The sequence below is a fragment of the Nycticebus coucang genome, chromosome 7, assembly GCF_027406575.1.
Source record: "Nycticebus coucang isolate mNycCou1 chromosome 7, mNycCou1.pri, whole genome shotgun sequence".
NCBI lineage: Eukaryota > Metazoa > Chordata > Mammalia > Primates > Lorisidae > Nycticebus > Nycticebus coucang.
This window is the reverse complement of record NC_069786.1, coordinates 79,010,662-79,028,894: the sequence shown is the minus strand read 5'-3', so window position 1 is coordinate 79,028,894 and position 18,233 is coordinate 79,010,662. Positions and strand designations below refer to the sequence as shown.

Sequence of the window (18,233 nt, the reverse complement as noted above, 5' to 3'; positions counted from 1 at the left end):
ATTGGAAGATGAATCCAATCCATGAGTGAAAATCTTCCATTTTCCTTAGATTACCTGTAAAACTCCCCATTTATTACAGCCTAACTCATGCATGTTTGGTATTTCAAATTGAAGTACTTTCCTCAAAATTGGAGGAAGACCAAGGCATAATTTAGCTATTTCTTGATTTGTGTTTCACATAACACTTTATTACTTCCGCTAACCTTACAGGATCAGAACTAGCACATTTGGGAATTAGGTGGAGTTTTGTATTTCTTCTGCCTCGTGTGCAGTCCTCCCTTCATGCACACTGCAAAGTAAAAGACAGAAAACACGCTTACAACTCTTTTTTCCCACAGTGCATTTAAATTAAGAATAAAAAAGAGGAAGAGTATTTCCCTGGTGTTTAAAGATTTCCTATTCCTATCCCGCAAGGCAAATTGTATTATACAGATACCAAAACACCAGTTAAAATCAAAAACACTTTCTTCTACATTTCTCCATTGACTATAACTTTAATTTTTGATCATCAGTTCATTCTAGTTATTTGCAACATAATCTCCATAAATGGTCCAAAAATCAAACTGAAGCTACCTACAGATGTGCCTGCTTTGGGAAATGCTACTATATATAACAAAGGTAATGCTTTTTCATGAAGAAATAAAAATGCAGTGTTCCTCAGAACTAGTATTCCTGTTGAAAAGACTGAAAAAAAAAAAAAAAACAACACATTTTCTGGTGAGTATTTTTCAAACATTATTTGCTGTTGCTACTAACTAAAATTAAGTGGAATATTTTTCTGAGGTATCTTGGGGTTCGTCCTCCCAGATTCACCTAGGCTGTGCTGCTTTGGAATAGTTAGTTATCCCTGTGATCGTGGTTTCCTGATCTCTAAGATGGAAATCATGGTGAAGATTTTCCTACGCACATGCATAGTTAGGCAAGTCAAAAATGTTGAGTGCAATATAAACTATTAAATTAAATCAATTATTGTGTTTTTATATGTACAAAAGAAATTATTAATTATGGATTTTATGCATTAGGGAAATTCAAAAAAGCACATCAAACTTCTAAATACTCTTTAGGACAAAATTAATTTTGTTAAGGGAGCAGATTTTAAGTTATTTAAAGAAAAACATTAGGAGTAGAAGATGGTGACAGCGTGATGACATGGCAGGAATGATTGGCATGACTCAAGATGTACTTTGTCCAGGGCATCTAGTCAACTATTAGCTTTAAGACATTGGTCAGACAACGCTCAAGCTATGCCTCGGTTTCCATGATTGTTAAACCCCTTTTTATAGGATTTTAGTGAAGATTCAGGGAAGAAGAATGAAGCATGTAGAATAGTGCCAGCCCTCTAGTCAGTCTTTACAAAGCATTGAGTATTCAATTATATAGTAACTTATCCTAACAGATTATTTTTCTTTTTTAATGGATATGAAGGTGTAATTTTTATTTTTTTATTTTAAATTAATATGAGGGTACAAATTTTTAGGTTACATTGTTCTTACTTCCATGGTAAAGTTCAAGTTGTAGTTGAGCGTTTCACCCTGAGCTCCACCGTTCATGCTGGGAGCGTGCTGAACACCCTCACATTGTGCACATTCGGTAAGATCCCACCAACTGCCCTCCCTCTTCCTTCCAGTTACCCACTCACCTCTCCCACTGGTCACCCTCCCACCTCCGCCACCTCTCCCTCTCCTCTTCCCTCCCCCTCACTAGACTATATTTGTGTTTTATTGTTCGTATGGATGTGCAATTGTTTACATATTGGTTTCATATTAGTATTGAGTACTAATTGGATATTTTTTTCCTATTCTTGAGATACTTTACTAAGAAGGATGTGTTTCAACTCCATCCAGGTAAACATAAAGATGTAGAGTCTTCAACTTTTCTTATGACTGAATAGTACTCCATGGTATACATATGCCACAGTTTGTTGATCCATTCAAGAAATGATGGGCATTTGGGTTACTCCTACAACTTGGAAATTATGAATTGAGCTGCAATAAATATTCTGGTGCAAATGTCTTTGTGGTAAAGTGATTTTTGTTCTTCTGGGTATATACCTAGTAATGGAATTGTGAGACCAAATGGAAAGTGACTTTTAGAATTCTCCATACTTCTTTCCAAAAAGGTTGTATTAGTTCGCAATCCTACCAGAAGTGCAAAAATGTTCCCTTCTCTCCACATCCATGCCAGAATCCAGCTGTGGGGCTTTGTGATGTGGGCTAATCTTACTGGAGTTAGGTGTTTTGATTTGCATTTCTTTCATCATCAATAATGATGGGGATTTGCGTTTAATGGCCATTCATCCTAACAGATTAGTTTTCAAATAATTAGTCAAAAAGACCAGGACTGAAGAACTGGAATCTCTAATATCCACTCCATAGCATTCCCTATATTATTTCCTGCAAGTGTTACTTAGAACGTAACGAGTTTAACATTGTGATTCCAATACAGTCAAAGTGAGCTCAAAGTGCAGTATAAAAATCATGGATTAATGCAAGTTAGAGAATTTCTGTTTGCTTTGGTAAGTCTGTCCCTCCTGTAACTGCTATCCCCTCTGTGGCCCCTGCAGAATGTAAACTCTATTTATAAAGCAAAACCACAGCATTGCCACTATTTTACAAATTACCATTTTTAATTTTGTACTTTTGAAATTGGTTGAGATGAACACGTAAAGCTCTCTGAGATGAGGTTTGTAGGTTTCTTACTTTCACTACCTTTTTCTTGGCTCACAGACAAGTTTATATGCACTGGCTTTGAACAGGCCCCTTGTATCATTCCAAAGGTGCAACTTCTGATATATGAGAGCTTGCAAATCTCTTCAGTAAAATAAAATACCAAGGTCTATTTTTTGGTCTTGTTGAAGTACCAGTGAATTAAAAGCCAACTGTTTTGACTTCAGGTTATCTATTTATGGTCTGCAATAAAGGAAATCATTTGATTATTCTGGGCCTGTTACCTGGAAAATGAAGTTAGACTAGATCAAAAGTTTTTAACTCAAGGTTATACAGATAGGGTCTGCATACATGGAGAGGGAGTTTTTTTCCTAGACTTTAACTGAAATTTAGCATTTCTTTCATTTGTAGGCAAAAATACAACTTAAAATTTGTGATATTTCTTTTTCCACCAGCAGAAATAATAGAAATTTTCATATTAACAATTTATTAGTGGAGAGATATTTATGTATCTTTTGATATCATTATGATTTTAAAATTGCATACATATAGAAATATAGTAAGACTTGTTATATAATGTATTACTAAAGAAGCATATGAATTACTTTCGCGTAAGTTTACTTAAATATGTTGAGAATGATATTTTAATATAAGTAGATTCCTTTGTAATCATATTTATTTTATTTTACTTATGAATTTTATTTTGAAAAGAAGGCTATAGATTTCATCAGGCTACAAGAGATGCCAGTGATACAAAGATGTTTGGGACCTTGGACTATATTGATGTTTCTCAAAATCTTTTACATAGACCGCTCTTGGGTCATGAAGGTTATCTAAGATGATCACTAATAGATTGAATAATGGAAATTATTTCTTTGGTATGGCAGAATGATATGTCAGAATAATATGACTTTTTAATAAAAGACTAAGGATTAATAACAACCTTTTACAAGTTCATAGTAAAAATTTCTACAACTAAAGAAACTTCTTAACTAAAAGTAATGTAATTTGGATTTGCTGAAGATGCTAGTATCTGGTTGCCATGAAATTGCCTGGCAGTGTTTGGATGTCCCTGAAAACAGCGAAATTTGAGTTTCCAAAGAAGACACATTTTCAGTGCTGCAAAACTCTTATCTTGAGTTGGTCATGGTTTTTAATTGTTGCTTTTCTACACGTACAGAATTATTCATGGATGTAATTTGAGTATCATTTGGGAATTTTTTTATCAATTGTTAAACTGTTACCATTTGATTATTTTGTTCTTCTTTTATCCTGGTATTATTAGTTAGTTCTTTTCCCACTAGAAATAAAAGCACTCAGCGGTAGGTAAACCTTAGCATTCTTTACTCATTGTAAGAACTTCTCCCCCAAATTTTGAGACCTGGGAAATTAGTTAATTATTTATAGTCCTTTATTTTCTCATTTCAGATTAATATAAGGGTACAAATGATTAGATTGACATTGTTTGCTTTGGTTAAGTAAAATCCAAGTTGTAGTTGAGCCATTCACCCAGGGGGTGTGATGTATATTCTTACATCATGCCCATGAGGTGAGAGATTAGTAATCCCCATTCCTCCTCCCCCTTTCCTCTCTCTCCTCCCTCCTCCCCCCGCTTGAATTTAACTATATTTTTCTCTCATAACAGCATGTAATTGTTTATATATTGTTTTCATATTAGTATTGAGTACATTGGATACTTACTTTTCAATTCTTGTGATACTTTACTAAGGAGAATGGTCTTCAACTCCATCCAGGTTAATACAAAAGATGTAAAGTCACCACCTTTTTATAGCTGAATAGTATTTCATGGTATACGTGTATCATAGTTTGTATAGTCATTTCTTTTAATTTTGTCTAATTTTTTACTCTATTCTGCTCTATTCTAGACTGTTCTATTCTAATCTAGTCTTAAGTAACAGGATAGTAAATTGGAAGTTTAAGCCAAGATTCTAACATGACAATGTCAAAAAACAAACTGATTTATGAGACAGGAATTTCAAAGTGGATTCAAAGCCAGTTATAGGATGCTTAACACTCACAGCTAACACAAACAAATGAAAGGGTCAGATTGCTGAGGCTGAAAAGGGATCTCTTTAATATCTTTAGAGATCTCTGTAGTTGCGAAAGGTACATAGATACTCCCTTCTTTACCTCAAATCAGGGAAAAAGAGCTTCACAAGGACTCTTAGAGAGATCAAAGTTAAGGGGATATTGAGAATGGAGAGAGCTGAAGAGTTAGATGGTGACAGATGGTCCAAAGGCGAGAAGGCTGTGTAGGTTTTCTTCAAGTAGTTTATGAGAACAAATGCCTCACGAATGTTTTCATGTAAATCAAGTGACATTTTGATCCTGGCAAAGAAGATACATTTTCCCCCATTGAATATATTTTAAAGAGACAGTAGGAGGCAACATAAATTTGCTTTGTAATAACACCCTATCAGTTAATTCTGTATGTTCTTGGATTATATAACCTCCATAAAAACCTACTGCAACTGAGTTAACACAGACCTACAATAAAGGAATCATCTCAGAGTCAATTAGTGCAAAGTTTGTTAGAATATCTTTAATAAAACTTCACACAGAAAGAACATTCCATCAAATTTTCTAAAATTTCAAGGTATTTTGAGTAACTAACCCCCCAAATTAATTTCCATTTTGTTTACTTTGTTTCTTATGTAATAAGATTCTTGCTGTACATTTAGCTTTATATTTCTATTTTCATAGATTATAACATTTTTCATGCTACTATTTTATTTTTCTTCAAAGTTTATACAGAAGCTAAATGATTCAAAGATTATAAATTTCATTGGTTTTGATAGGTTATGTCTTTTCTTAAACATTACTATTTTCTTATACTCATTTGTTTTAAATTCATTGCAACTAACCAATGAATTTAAAACTCATTTGTTTTAAATTCATTAGGGAATTTGTTTCAATTAAAACCATTCGGGGAAAACATGCATAATTTTTAGATGTGATTTAACAGATATTTAAGCATATTTAAGCATATTAAGCATATTTGTTTCTTTTTGTATTCACAGATTAAATTGCAATTTCCAAAATGTATATTACCACCAGAAGACAACTTGTTATATTCTATTGATCCACAGGCTGAAAAGAAAACGTTATTTTTGGAAAAACATTCTACAAATCTATTGTAAAATCCAGTCTTCCACATTTTACAAATCGCTTCAAGTCTCCTAACCTTACTGGGTTTTTTTCAAAGGCTTATTTTGGTTTTTGTGTGTTTGATTCCTTGGTTTTTTGTTTTCTTTTTTTTGTTTTAGGTGAACCAGATCTTCTTAAGAACTCAGAAGACTTAGTAAATGCTGAAGAAAAACATGCTGATACACATCCATAGGTCAGAAAGACCTTAATGGCTTCTGTCATTTTAAACATGAGAGGTAATTTATTTTCTAGAAAAGAAACGTAATTTCTAAAATAAATAGTTTGCAGCACGCTATTAGAAACAAAGTCATCTTATTTAAATGCTCTCCTGGATACTTTTAAAAAATATCTTCCATCTTTTGAGGTAAAACCTTAACAGGTAAACTTTAAATAGTTAACCTTCAAAGCACTCTTAATGTCCTCATCAATAAAAATATACTCACTGAGACTAAAGTTTTAGTTCTTTAGAATTAATAAGCTATGATGCAGGGAGGAGGTTTAATTCTCATTTCTTTTTCTACTTCTTATAGGAAATATGAATATTTTAGACTGATTTCTTCTTTTATTTCATGTAAGAAATACCAGGAATAAAAAACAAAGCAAGTGCATATTAAGAAGCAAATACCATGTTCCCTAAAATCTGTGGACATGAGTATTAGTGGTTCTCTTTTAAAAATTCAGCTGTGAAGATTTGTCTCCAGTCTATGAAATTATTACAACTCTGGGAGCGCTGCCTCGGAAATGTGAATTTTTGATAACCCTGTCTGTTGCCAGTTCTGCCCACTAGAATTGAGAACCTCTGTCTTGCATGTACAAAGGAGTATAGGGAGTTATAGAAAGGAAAGGTGTGTTTATAGTGGAGGTGTCTTAATGTTTCCTACATACATGTAAAGAACAAAAGTAAGCATTATCATGAGTCTTGGTGTTGAGGTGGTAGTGGGGGTAATGCTTTGGGTACCATATGAAGCCTTTGTGATGTCATCCCCAGCTCCATAAATGTTGCTTTAAGAGAGTTAGACTGTGATTAGCTTTTAAGATAATTCCTTCCTCACTGCTTTTGAATTACAAGAACAGTTTGTTCTAAGACTATCTTTTATTCATAATAATAGTTTTGTTAATTGCAACTATAAAGTGTCAAAGATGATGTTGAACATCTTGCATGTAACCTAGGCCTCTCAGCAATTCCAGAGTTAATGAGTGTGGTTCCTATTTTATATATAAAGCTTGGAAAGAAATCAAGACACAAAATGGCTGTTCAGCAACTGAAACCCATGTCTATATTTAACATTTCCACTACGTAGTATGTTGTGTCATATTAACTACAGAAATTTCTCTCTCTACTCTGCATCCAAAGTATCGATTTATTACCTGTAGAGCCTATAGTCATTCTAGAAAAGAGTTTGGGTGATATATGATAATATATGACAGAGCCCCTGAAATATATTTTAGAGAAAACTAATTCAGTAGAATATTTATAAATGTGTTTTAAGTAACAAAAGTTTCTTTGGCAAATAAGCATCATTAAAAAATGGAGAAGACAAAATTAAGCAAGATTCTTTCCTGTAGGACATAGGCAGTATTCTATACAGCTTTCTCCTATACTCCAAGGCAGTATAAACTATATAGTTTCAAAAGAAAAAAAAAAAAAACTTTAGGATCAGCATTTCCTAAACATTCATGATGTAGATCTGGAATATGTATGAATCTTTTTCAAAACTTTTGTGTAGGCAACACATATCATTAATAGATTTAAAAAACTACTGTTCATTATGTGAAAATATCTAAGGATAGATAGATAGATAAGGCCATTAATGAAGTATCTTTTTCTTTTTTCAACTAAAAAGACCCTAACGCTGGAAAAGTTTGTGACCCACTCAAACTAAACATGATATTCAAACCCTAGTAGATGGCTTGACACATTCTATCAAGACCAAGTCAACCCTTTAGCTTCCTTCTTAGTTTGAGAAAGCCCTGCCCATGGTGCGCAATGTTGCAGGAAACATGGCCTTCCGTAGGTGAAGTTCACATGCCTTCACGGAACAGGAAGGTGCTTTAAAGGAGGGAAGTGGGCAGGATCTGAAAACAATAGGACTGTGACAATTGTCAACTGTGATTCAAGTGTGGTATGTGAGAGACAAGAGCAGCCATCAGTCTCTGAAACAGAGACACCCAACAACCTGCAGGCTGCAGCCAGCCATTCTATTTGGCTCTGGCAGATTTGCACCATGAAAGAAATGAGGGCCCACTGTTTCCAGGTGTTTGTAGTGATTAAGGGAGGATTTTTTCTCTTTTCATTATTGTTTCAGGTTCATTAAAGGTACAAAGAATTAGGTTACACTGATTGTACTTGTCAGGTAAAGTCCCTCTAATAATTGTGCCCCACCCCACAGAGTTGTACCAGACGCCATAACTCCCCAAGAGAAGATATTTTGTTTGAAAAACTGTTTGGACCAGTTAAAATATGTCCATGGGTTGAATTTGGCTAGCAGGCTCCCTGTTTGTAAATTCGCCTCACCTTCTTTGTAACTGATAGCAGATTCTTTTGCTACAATCACAGAAATTGTAGATCTTTGGGCAGCCTTACATATCTCTGAAAGCCATTGCATGCTCTTTTCTCAATGTGTAGGCCCCACCGTGAGGTGCTTTTTCAGGAAATATTGAGCTCTAATTAAATATGTGCCACGTTGAGGCCTTGTAAATTATATGTAACAGAAAAGGGCCTTTGAAATCTACTTTTCACATTGTTGTATAATTTTGTCATTTCTAAGAAGTTCTAGTGAACAAAAGTCTTCTGCTGTCCTTACATTTTTTTATTATCTTTTTGTTAAAGTAAATGAGATTGGGTTAGAAGTACAATGCCATCCTGCTTCATGATTTAAAAAGGTAATGGCGTGTCATTTACCACACTGTCTTCTTCAAAAGATACATTAGAGATTTTTGGCATTTCAAAAGCAAACCAGTATCAGATCTGTTCCTCACTGGGAAGAAAGTGTTCCCTCTTCGTACCAATGCCACCTCTTTAATTCTGCGTGTACTGTCCACCAAGAGGCCGACAACTGATGATTTGGGGGCTGCATTTAGACTGAAGATTTGTTTGACTTTCATGCTGATTTAAAATATCTTTTTGAATATCTTTAGGCAGGACTAAAGAACATAACTTTGCTTCACCACAGCCCCTGTGATTCTAGTTGTTTTACACACACCAGCCCCAGGGAACTCATTTATACTGCCTGCCAGCTCCACATGGCTCTTTGAGTTCATGATTTCTGATCTAAAAAATTAAAGTTTTCACTGGGATTAAACCACATGCACACAAACACACATACACAGAGTAGAAGTGGGAAGAGGAATTCCAACTGGTGTAAAATCACTATCTATTATAAACTGATCAATCCCTCATTCTTGACCAGGTATGTCAAGGCTGATGTGAAATTGCCACATACTAATTGATGCCCATATATAGCTAAATCATGACCTCCATTTTTTTCCCTTTTCTGTTTTATTTGCATATTATCCGGTACTATGCACTGAAATTACTAACCAAGCTAATTAACATGTGCATTACCTCATACACTTATCTTTTTTGTGCGTGATGAGAACATTTAAAATCTACTGTCTTAGGAGCAAGAATATAACACATTGTTATTAGGAATAAGTCACCATGCTGTACAATAGATCTCTTGGACTTATTTCTCCTATGTCATTGAAGTTTTGTATCATTTGATCAGCATCTGCCCAAGCCCTCTGACCCCCCTACCCACTCCCTATCCCCTCTGCCCCTTCTTCTCTGATCTTCATTTTCATTTGGATGTTTTTCAGGATAATGAAGACAGCACAGAAACATCCTAAATCTAAAACTTTCCATCAAGCTATATGTCCTTTTTGGACATACAGTTGTATCAGGCCATTTTTATGGACGTCTACATAAGAAATTAGGAAGAACACAAATTTTGAGTTAGTAACTCAGGCCAAAAAAATACAACTAAGTTGCTGTGAAGACTTTTGGCCAGTGCTTCTGCCATTGTTTCTCGTCTACAATTTGGCCTTCTTCAATCAAGCTAGAAAAATTTTTAGGACAAAAGTCAGACAATTTTAAATTTTTCTCTCTTTGAGCCAATCACAGTTACTGTGCAGTACGTGTACAGAAGAGAAAGCCTTTTTTACATTTACTTTCTTGAACTGTCTTAAACAGAGTGCTATAACTACACATTTTTCAAGGTCTTAAATAAAAGGAAAGCAAAATCAAAATTATGGGAAATATATTTTCTGTAGTGCTGGGAAAGAGGCTATCTAGATTGTCCTTATTTTAAATGCATGCAAATAGAATGAGAAGTGGGACTGCTCAGGAGATCTAGTTGAAGTCCTGTGGCAACAATAGAACAACACAGCCCCAGCGCAGTGACCTGATGAACCCCTCATTGTAACTCTCATGCTGGGAAACAGCAGTGAAACCTCTCCAATAGACCAACCTGCCTCTATCTATCCTGGGTTTAAGACACTAATGGACACTTCCATGGGCTGGGTTTGGTCACAACACAGGCCGCACAGCATCTACAGTCCACGAGAACAAGAAAATGAGATTGTCAATCATTGGTAGAGACAGACACAAGAATGGAAAGTGGAATTTGCCTTCTGGGATGGTTATCCCATCAAGATGTAACAAAATACATTATAAGCCAAGAGATAAGAGACAGGAAGTAGGTGTATATGTATGTATGTGTGTTCAAAAATGTCTATGAATATGGAATCCCATACTTTTCTGTACAGATAATGCTATTTGAAGTGAATTTTAAATTTTACTACCCAGAAACAAACTGCAACCTCGGAGGCCCCGCTTCCTTGTCATGTTTTGCCTGAGCATGTGCAAAGCCTTTTTTTTGGCTCCAAACCGAACTACCTTTATTTGTTGTTAGTTGACAAGAAAGGTCAAACACAATTAGATGTTGTGACTTTTCACTGTACAAACATTTCAGTGATGATGAGCATCAGTGAATTTGTCTTTGTGAAAGGCAGAATGGAAAAAAATCAAGAGTTGCCGTCAATTAAATGACGTGAAGGAAGATGCGCCCATCCTATCAGGTTTTCTGTGGCACCTGCTTATCTTCTTGGGTTTCACAATGCTAAGCAATATTTTAGTAATGGATCTGACGCTGTTAAGCCTAAGTAGTGAGATTTTGCCACTCACAACTTAGATCTCTTTTCATGTGTAAGCCATATTCTGTATGCATATTTAGTATGCATCATTGTAATTGAAGATGTGCAGACTGTATACAATGCTTTTAAATGTTTTGTGAATGAGGTCCTCAGCTTTACTTTTACCTGAATCTTGCACAGAACACAGCTAAATAATTGAATTGTATCATAGGCATTACAATGCAATTAATATTTTAAATGTAAGCAGTAAAGATTGATCTATAATAATGTGCTGGGGAAAACATTTATAGATATGTACATCATGGTGACTATTGGTTCCTTAAAAATGTTCTTCTCATTTCTATTTATGGAGAAACTATAAGTACTGCTTTAAATGTCTTTATAAAATGAACTATTTACCATCTAGAAGATACTCTGCATTTAAAATAGAGTCTGACTATCTGGGAAGTCTAATTATTGTTGTTCCTATTTGAGCCAATTGTCTTTCAGTAAAGCTATAGACTCTCTCAAGAGAGAGGTGAGCTGAAACGCTGCTTCTTCAATGTCATAGGAAACATAGCCACTTGGTTTCTATTAACACTTTTAAGATTTGTACACTCTGTTATTAAGAAATAGGCGAATACAAAGAATTCATCAGTTTCTGTATAGCAGCTTTAACCTAATTTTACAGGTTATGTGACTTACAACGCACTGTGACCAAACTCCCAGAGGGAGTGGAGAAAGACGCTTAATTTCCTCTGAAGCTTTGTCACGCTGCTTGCTGTACTTACTACATTCCCAGTCTTCCTCCTTCCCTCTCTCTCTATCCCCTGCATTTCCTACTCCTCTCCTTTTTTTTCCTTTAATCTTTTATATTTCTTCTCTCTCTCTCTCTGAGATGCTGCTACTTAGCACTAATTAGTCGGAAGTCAGAGTGGAGTTTATCTGCACCTATCTCTTCTGGAATCGTCATCACTGAGCCCATTCTGAAGAGGGGGGTCGATGCGTTAGGCTGCTACACTTTGAATGTCCTGCTTTGCGTCTGTATCCTCAGCTGCCTAAAATAGACATCTTGCAAGTTCATATGCCTTTCATTTAACTTCTTTTATTTAATTTTTAACATGAAATCTACAATTCTTGTGTTTTTATTATGCTATAATTCTCTGTATTTCCTATATATATAGTTGCTAAATAAATCATATTTGAGAGACAATATTGTGAAACACTTGGTGTTTAATGTAATCCTGTTTGGTGGGGCTTGAAATGTTGGCTAAATTGAGGAAAACCTGAAATACACCAATTCAAAAACCAATACAGCTTTGTCAGAAAGGAATTTTTGCTCAACTAGAGAAATATACATTGAACACCTACTATTTGAAAGCTCCTGACTAGAAGCATGGTGCATATATGAGTATGGAAACCTAAATGTTTTCGCTAGAAATATCAAGTATTATTGAGGAGATAATCTATGCACATTGTAATATATACATAGTAACTCGAATTCCATATCTAAAAGTAATAAGATGCAAGCTGGGGGTAACCTGTAGTCCTAACTACTTGGGGTGCAGAGGTGGGAGTTTGAGGCTGCAGTGCATTATGATGGCACCTGTGAATAACCACTGCAATCCCAGTCTACCAGCAAGACCTCGTCTATATGAAAAAGAAAAAAGGAGAAAGTAACCAGATGCACGTGACACCTATCTGTACATATTAGAAGAGGTAAAAACTGCTCCCATTTTTAGAAATTCCAAGAAGACTTAGCATGAGCTGATACCTAAATAATAAATAATAACAAGTTTATAATCACTGCCTACTATCCACATGCAGCATCCATGTAATACTTAACAAATAATATTTCGAGCCGAGCACAGTAGCTCACACCTGTAATCTACCACTCTGGGAGGCTGAAGCAGGTGGATTGACAGCCTGAGCGAAAGTGAGACTCCATCCCTACTAAAAAAAAATGATAGAGGTTAAGGCAAGAAGGATCACTTGAGCCCAAGAGTTTGAGGCTGCTGTGAGTTATGCTACCACAACATTCTACCCAGGGCAACAGACTGAGACTCTGCCTCAAAAAACAAAAACAAAACAAAGATTACCTCTAACCCAGCAAAGTGGTATCAATATGAATAAAGCAAAATGAATCTCAGAGACAGAGTTCTCCATTGGCAGGCTCCACACAGAGCCCTCCCTCAGATCTGTCAACAAATGCCGCGGACCACCCTGTCGGTGGGCTTCAGTCCGAGGGGGAGCAGGGAGAAGGAACGAGGAAAGTTGAGAGGTCGGCGCAGGAAAGACAGTCTGACACACTACGGGTTAAAGTATGCAGCTGCAAATTCATTGTGAAACTTATGCAAGTACTTATACACTTCTGCTCACAGGCAGGGGCGTCATGGGTTACACAAGGGTCATTCTGAATTACTGGGAAAGTTACAAATTTTTTCCTTACGGTTGCAGTTTTGTGTTTAGGTAAGCTCTGATTGTTTTAGATATTTACATCAAGGAACCAAAGTCAAGGTCAAGCTACTGTGTCTTTTAATGAGGTATAAATGGCTGTATTCATGCAATGTGGTTAATCAGATGAACAAACAGAGGAGGACCCGTGAAACATTGGGAAAAGATGTTACACATTACACATGTGAGTTGATCATTCAGCTTTCAGAGCAAAAAATCTTAGACAGCAAAAGCCTTTGTGAAAGGCATCAACTGTCCAGTCTGAATTAAACAGTATACAAAGGCCACACTTTAACTTGCAAATGGAGAAATTATTTCATAACTGCTATTCTCAAAGCAACTATTCTCAAAGCACAGTTTGATGTCTTTAACTCATATTTGTCAGCTTTTTTGTAAATTTTAAAATATAGAAGACATGATGGAAAACATGCTTGGAATATGTGAAGCAAGATGAAGGAAAGGCCTTGAGCTCTAGAACTGATTGCCTCACCCAGGGGGAAAGGAAGAGGGTTTGTGTCCAGCTTTGGAAGCAGCGAGCCATTTGAGTTCAGAGACATAAGGGGAAAAAGTAGAAAACAAGAAGCCAAGATTAGTTTATGGAAGGAAGGGGGAGCTGGGTGCCTTTTCACAGAGGTCGAGCACAGAGAATGTGCAGAATGGGCAGCAGGGAGGCCTCGTTCCGCACTGTGGTGAGACTGTGGGGTGAGGCACCAAGTAAGAAAAAGAGCAGTAAAAGGCAGCAGGTTCCAGGGAGGCAGGACAGGGCAAAACGATCCGTATAAATGGGCGGTGTGGAGATGACTCTAGTTCTTTGGTTTGCCAAAGAAATAATAGCTTTGGGGGACTAGGTTAGGTTAGGCAGATTCATCAGCATGGGAACCACCTTTCTTGTCTTTACATATGTCTTTTTAAGTCTTGGTTTATGCCCCATCCTAGGCCAGCCAATAATTGCTTCTTACATGGGTGTCTTTTTCCATTTAGAATTTCCATGTTGAAAAGGCTGGATGACGCATGCATGGGATTCTCTTTACCCTCCCCTGACCTAAAGAACTTACTTTTAAATTACTCTCAACAAAACATGCAATGTTGAGCTTTTCTCCAAGCAAAGCAGGCACGGAAAGCCCTACTGTCCTCATGACAACATTGCCCCTTTCATTGTTTCTTGCTTTTCAGAGCACAGAACTGGACCAACGTATTTGGAAGTCAGATGATCCAAGGGTAATGAGAACCAAGCCTGAGAGGTTATATCAAGCTGAAGGGCCTTAGGGTTAACCCATGTGTTATAATTTTGAATTTTAAAATAATATAGAGACACCAAAGGCCTATTCAATAAACGGGAGATAAATAACAATAGCCACTAAATGATACTGTTTCTTAAAATAAACACAGATTAAGTAGACACATCAGGAAGAAAAGTGAAAAAGCCCGTGAAACTGTGTACAAAGAGCCAGAATCTATTTTTTTCCATGTCAAGCTTTCTTCTTGTCAATGCTGTCCTATAAATTATCTTTTGGAGAAGATAGGAAGAGCCCTATCCCCTCATAGAGAATCTCCCCCGCCACCCCCAAGTCCTTGACCTTAGGCCTTTACCACCTTACTCCTGGTGAATATTTGGCTTCTCTGCTTCAAGCTATTCTTTCTTTTTCTTTGTTTCTCTACACTATTATGATAAATCTCTACGAATGCTTAAGACTTATTACTCCTCTTTTCAAAAACAGTTTCCCAGCCGGGCCTGGTGCCTCACTCACGCCTGTAATCCTAGCACTCTGCGAGGCCGAGGTGAGTGAAATGCTTGAGCTCACAGGATCAAGACCAGCCTGAGCAAGAGCGAGACCCCGTCTAAAAATAGCTGGGCATCGTGGCAGGTGCCTGTAGTCCCAGCTACTCAGGAGGCCGAGGTAAGAGGCTTGCTCAAGCCCAGGAGTTTGAGGTTGCTGTGAGCTATGACACCCTAGCACTCGACGGAGGGAACAAAGTGAGACTCTGTCTCAAAAAAGGAAGAAATGAAACGTTTCCCCTTGTCTATGTGAGGGGGCAGCAGACTTTTTTGTAAAGGCTCAGAAAGTGAATACTTTCGGCTGCACAGACCGCATCCCATTACATCGCCCTTCCTGCTCCTCCCTCTTTCTCTTCTCTTTTTCCTCCTCCTTCATCACTTTCCCTTCCTACTGCTCCTCCTTCAGTTTCTTCTTCTCCTTCTTCTGTCTCTGTTTCCTCCTTCTCAATACCTTAAAATGTAACCCATTCTTAGCTGATGGGGAGAGCCACAAGGTACATTTGACTCACAGCCTACTCTCTTGCAGGGCTTCTATTTCAGGTCAAGGAGCTCAAAGTCCTGGAAAAAGAATGAGGCTGCTTGTGCCAGCGACAGACATCCCAAGACCTCCAGCTTCCCCAGGCCTGCCAGCTACCCTGAGGACTGGGAGTGTCAGTCCCTCCAGCACACACACTGGTCTAGACAGGCTGGCCACAGGACTGCTTCTCAGCCGGTGGGCTGCATCAGCACCACCTGGAGGGTTCATTAACCAACAGATGACTGAACCCCATTTCCAGAGATTCTGATTCATCAGATGGGAGGGGGCCCAGGTCAGGCTGATGCTATTGAGCTGCAGACCTATTTTCAGAGCCATGAGCCTGGAGGTAAAGCTTACACTCCTTGGCACAACATTCACATCCCCTCACAGTCTAACCATAGCCTGCTTTTTAAGTCATAGGTTTCCTTATGTTATTCACTGCTCCGGGACGTCTGCAATGCCTTTGCACTGAGTGCCTCTCCTGCCCGGTCTTGGTGGGTCCCTTGCATCTTTCCCTGTCACAGTCCTCCTTCCCCTAAGGATCTCTGCATATGTCAGCTCCCTCGCAAAGCCTCTTCTCATATCTCTGGCTAGAACTTGAAATCACTCTTCTCTGAATGAGCAAAGATCTCTCACCCATCTGTACAGAATTGTAGCTCTCTGCATCAGGTGCTTGCTGCTAGATTTTAAGGCAAAGAAACACTACCCCTTATGCATAGTAAGTGTTCAGTAAATATTTGTTGAATAAATGAATGTGAATGAAGAAATGAAGGCAGGAAAGAAATATTTGTGTCTGTCCTGCTTAGTATATGGCAGAGTTAATCCTTTTCAGATAACATCTTTAGTTAATTCAATCAAAATAAACCTCATTTTTCAAGCACTTTAGATGTCCAGAATCCCAAAAAGCCATTTGTGTTTTTTTCTCAGAGCAAACACATGGAGAATGCATTAATTTTTAATAGCACACTAAGAGCAAATGTGAATTATATGGGAGAAATGTTAAGATCCCTCTGTCTGTCTCTTGTCTCTACCTGTGGGGATATGGGTCTGCTGCTGTTACAGAGGTGTGTTTGTTATAGCAAATCTTACCACCTTTGCTAAGGAGAAAAGTTCACATTTCCCAGGTGATTTCCCATAGCCTTGATAATTAATAGTGGGAACTACACAGGATTTAGGACCAGGATGATTCTAATTCTTAGGCATTTGTAGCTATTAACCTCAACATAATCTACTCTCTAACCATGAAGATATTGATAGAATAGCAAAATAATGATGAAGAATATTTAAAGGGCCTAGATAGTACTCAAAACACTGTTGGCCCTTAAGAAATAGGAATTTAAATTTATTTATTATTTTTAATTTATTTTAATTTATTATATTTAATTTATTTTTATTATTTATTCAGAAGTCATTCTTCCTAGTTGAATTTTATGTGAAAGATGTGAAGCATGAAATATCTCACCCAAAGTATCCCATAAAATTTGGCCCTCTGTTCAATTTTGGATGTAGTCATTTTCCAGCACCGTGGTCTTAGACAAACCCCAATTTTCTAATCTATAAAATGGAGATAGTAAGCGTACCTGTCTTATAGGGTTATTGGGATGAAATGCCCTATGTTAGGTGCTGAGAATATTGCCTGACACATAGAAAAAATTAGAAATAATATGAACTATAAAAATAAGAACCAGGAGTTCCATCCCCTTCCTTTAAAATTAATTGATGTTTATAGATTCAAGAACATATTCTGGTTTTAAATTCGGTAGCAATATCCCAAAAGTCCACATGATGGAGAGGGTGCTCCATGCAAAGAGTAGGGCAGCCACAGCCTGTTAGCATTAACTTTAACTTTGCTTGCAGAAAGGCAAAATCACATATGTAGATATAGATTAAATAGATACAGATAAACTGAGATATTGACTGATGTACATGTATAGAAAATGGCTAGGAAAACACACCAATAAATTTGTTGGTTGCAATATCATGTAGTCTATTTTAGGAAAAAAATTAATGCACATATTAAAGAGAAAAATATCAGCATAAAGATAACATAATGGTAACTTTTAGACTTTCTGGAAACCTTATTAAGTAAAACACAGTCTCAGACATCCAGGGGCACTGAGAAGCAAAAATTGCAGTTTCTAAAAAAACAAACAAACAAAAAAAAAAAACCCTGAAAATAAAAAAAAAACAGAAACCATTCACATACACACACCAGCAAACTCCTCAGATTTTTACCGACTCTTTATCAGCAATATCAGCAAAATAAAAAATCTTTCTTTGGAGGCAACAAATAAGGAGTCTTTCTTCATGTGGAAGCTGTTGATGTGAGAGGAACAGATATAGCTCCCAAGTGTGGTGAGTCAGATACAATCTAGAAGCCAAGTGGGTCAACATTGGAATCATGATCTTCAAACGCACCTGAGCTACAAGAGACCTACCCATGGTGCAAAGGACACGTTCACGTGCAGGTAACAGAGCAGCGGTGAGCGGAGAGCTACTGAGAGCCAGTGGTGTGGCC

At 37.0% G+C, this 18,233-nt stretch overlaps 1 protein-coding gene across 4 annotated transcripts in view; it reads left to right on the top strand.

Annotated features, from left to right (window-relative positions):
- The window catches only part of PDE1A (phosphodiesterase 1A), a 402,616-nt gene extending 390,387 nt beyond the window's left edge, over positions 1-12,229 (top strand). For 3 of the 4 annotated variants that reach the window (XM_053597603.1, XM_053597605.1, XM_053597604.1), the window contains 2 exons: positions 5,954-6,070; positions 9,654-12,229. In XM_053597603.1, coding sequence (XP_053453578.1) covers positions 5,954-6,027 — 74 coding nt within the window. In that variant the 3' untranslated portion in view covers positions 6,028-6,070; positions 9,654-12,229. The remainder of the gene's footprint in view (positions 1-5,953; positions 6,071-9,653) is intronic. The other variant, XM_053597606.1, reaches the window with a different exon arrangement.
- The last annotated feature ends 6,004 nt before the right edge of the window (positions 12,230-18,233 follow it).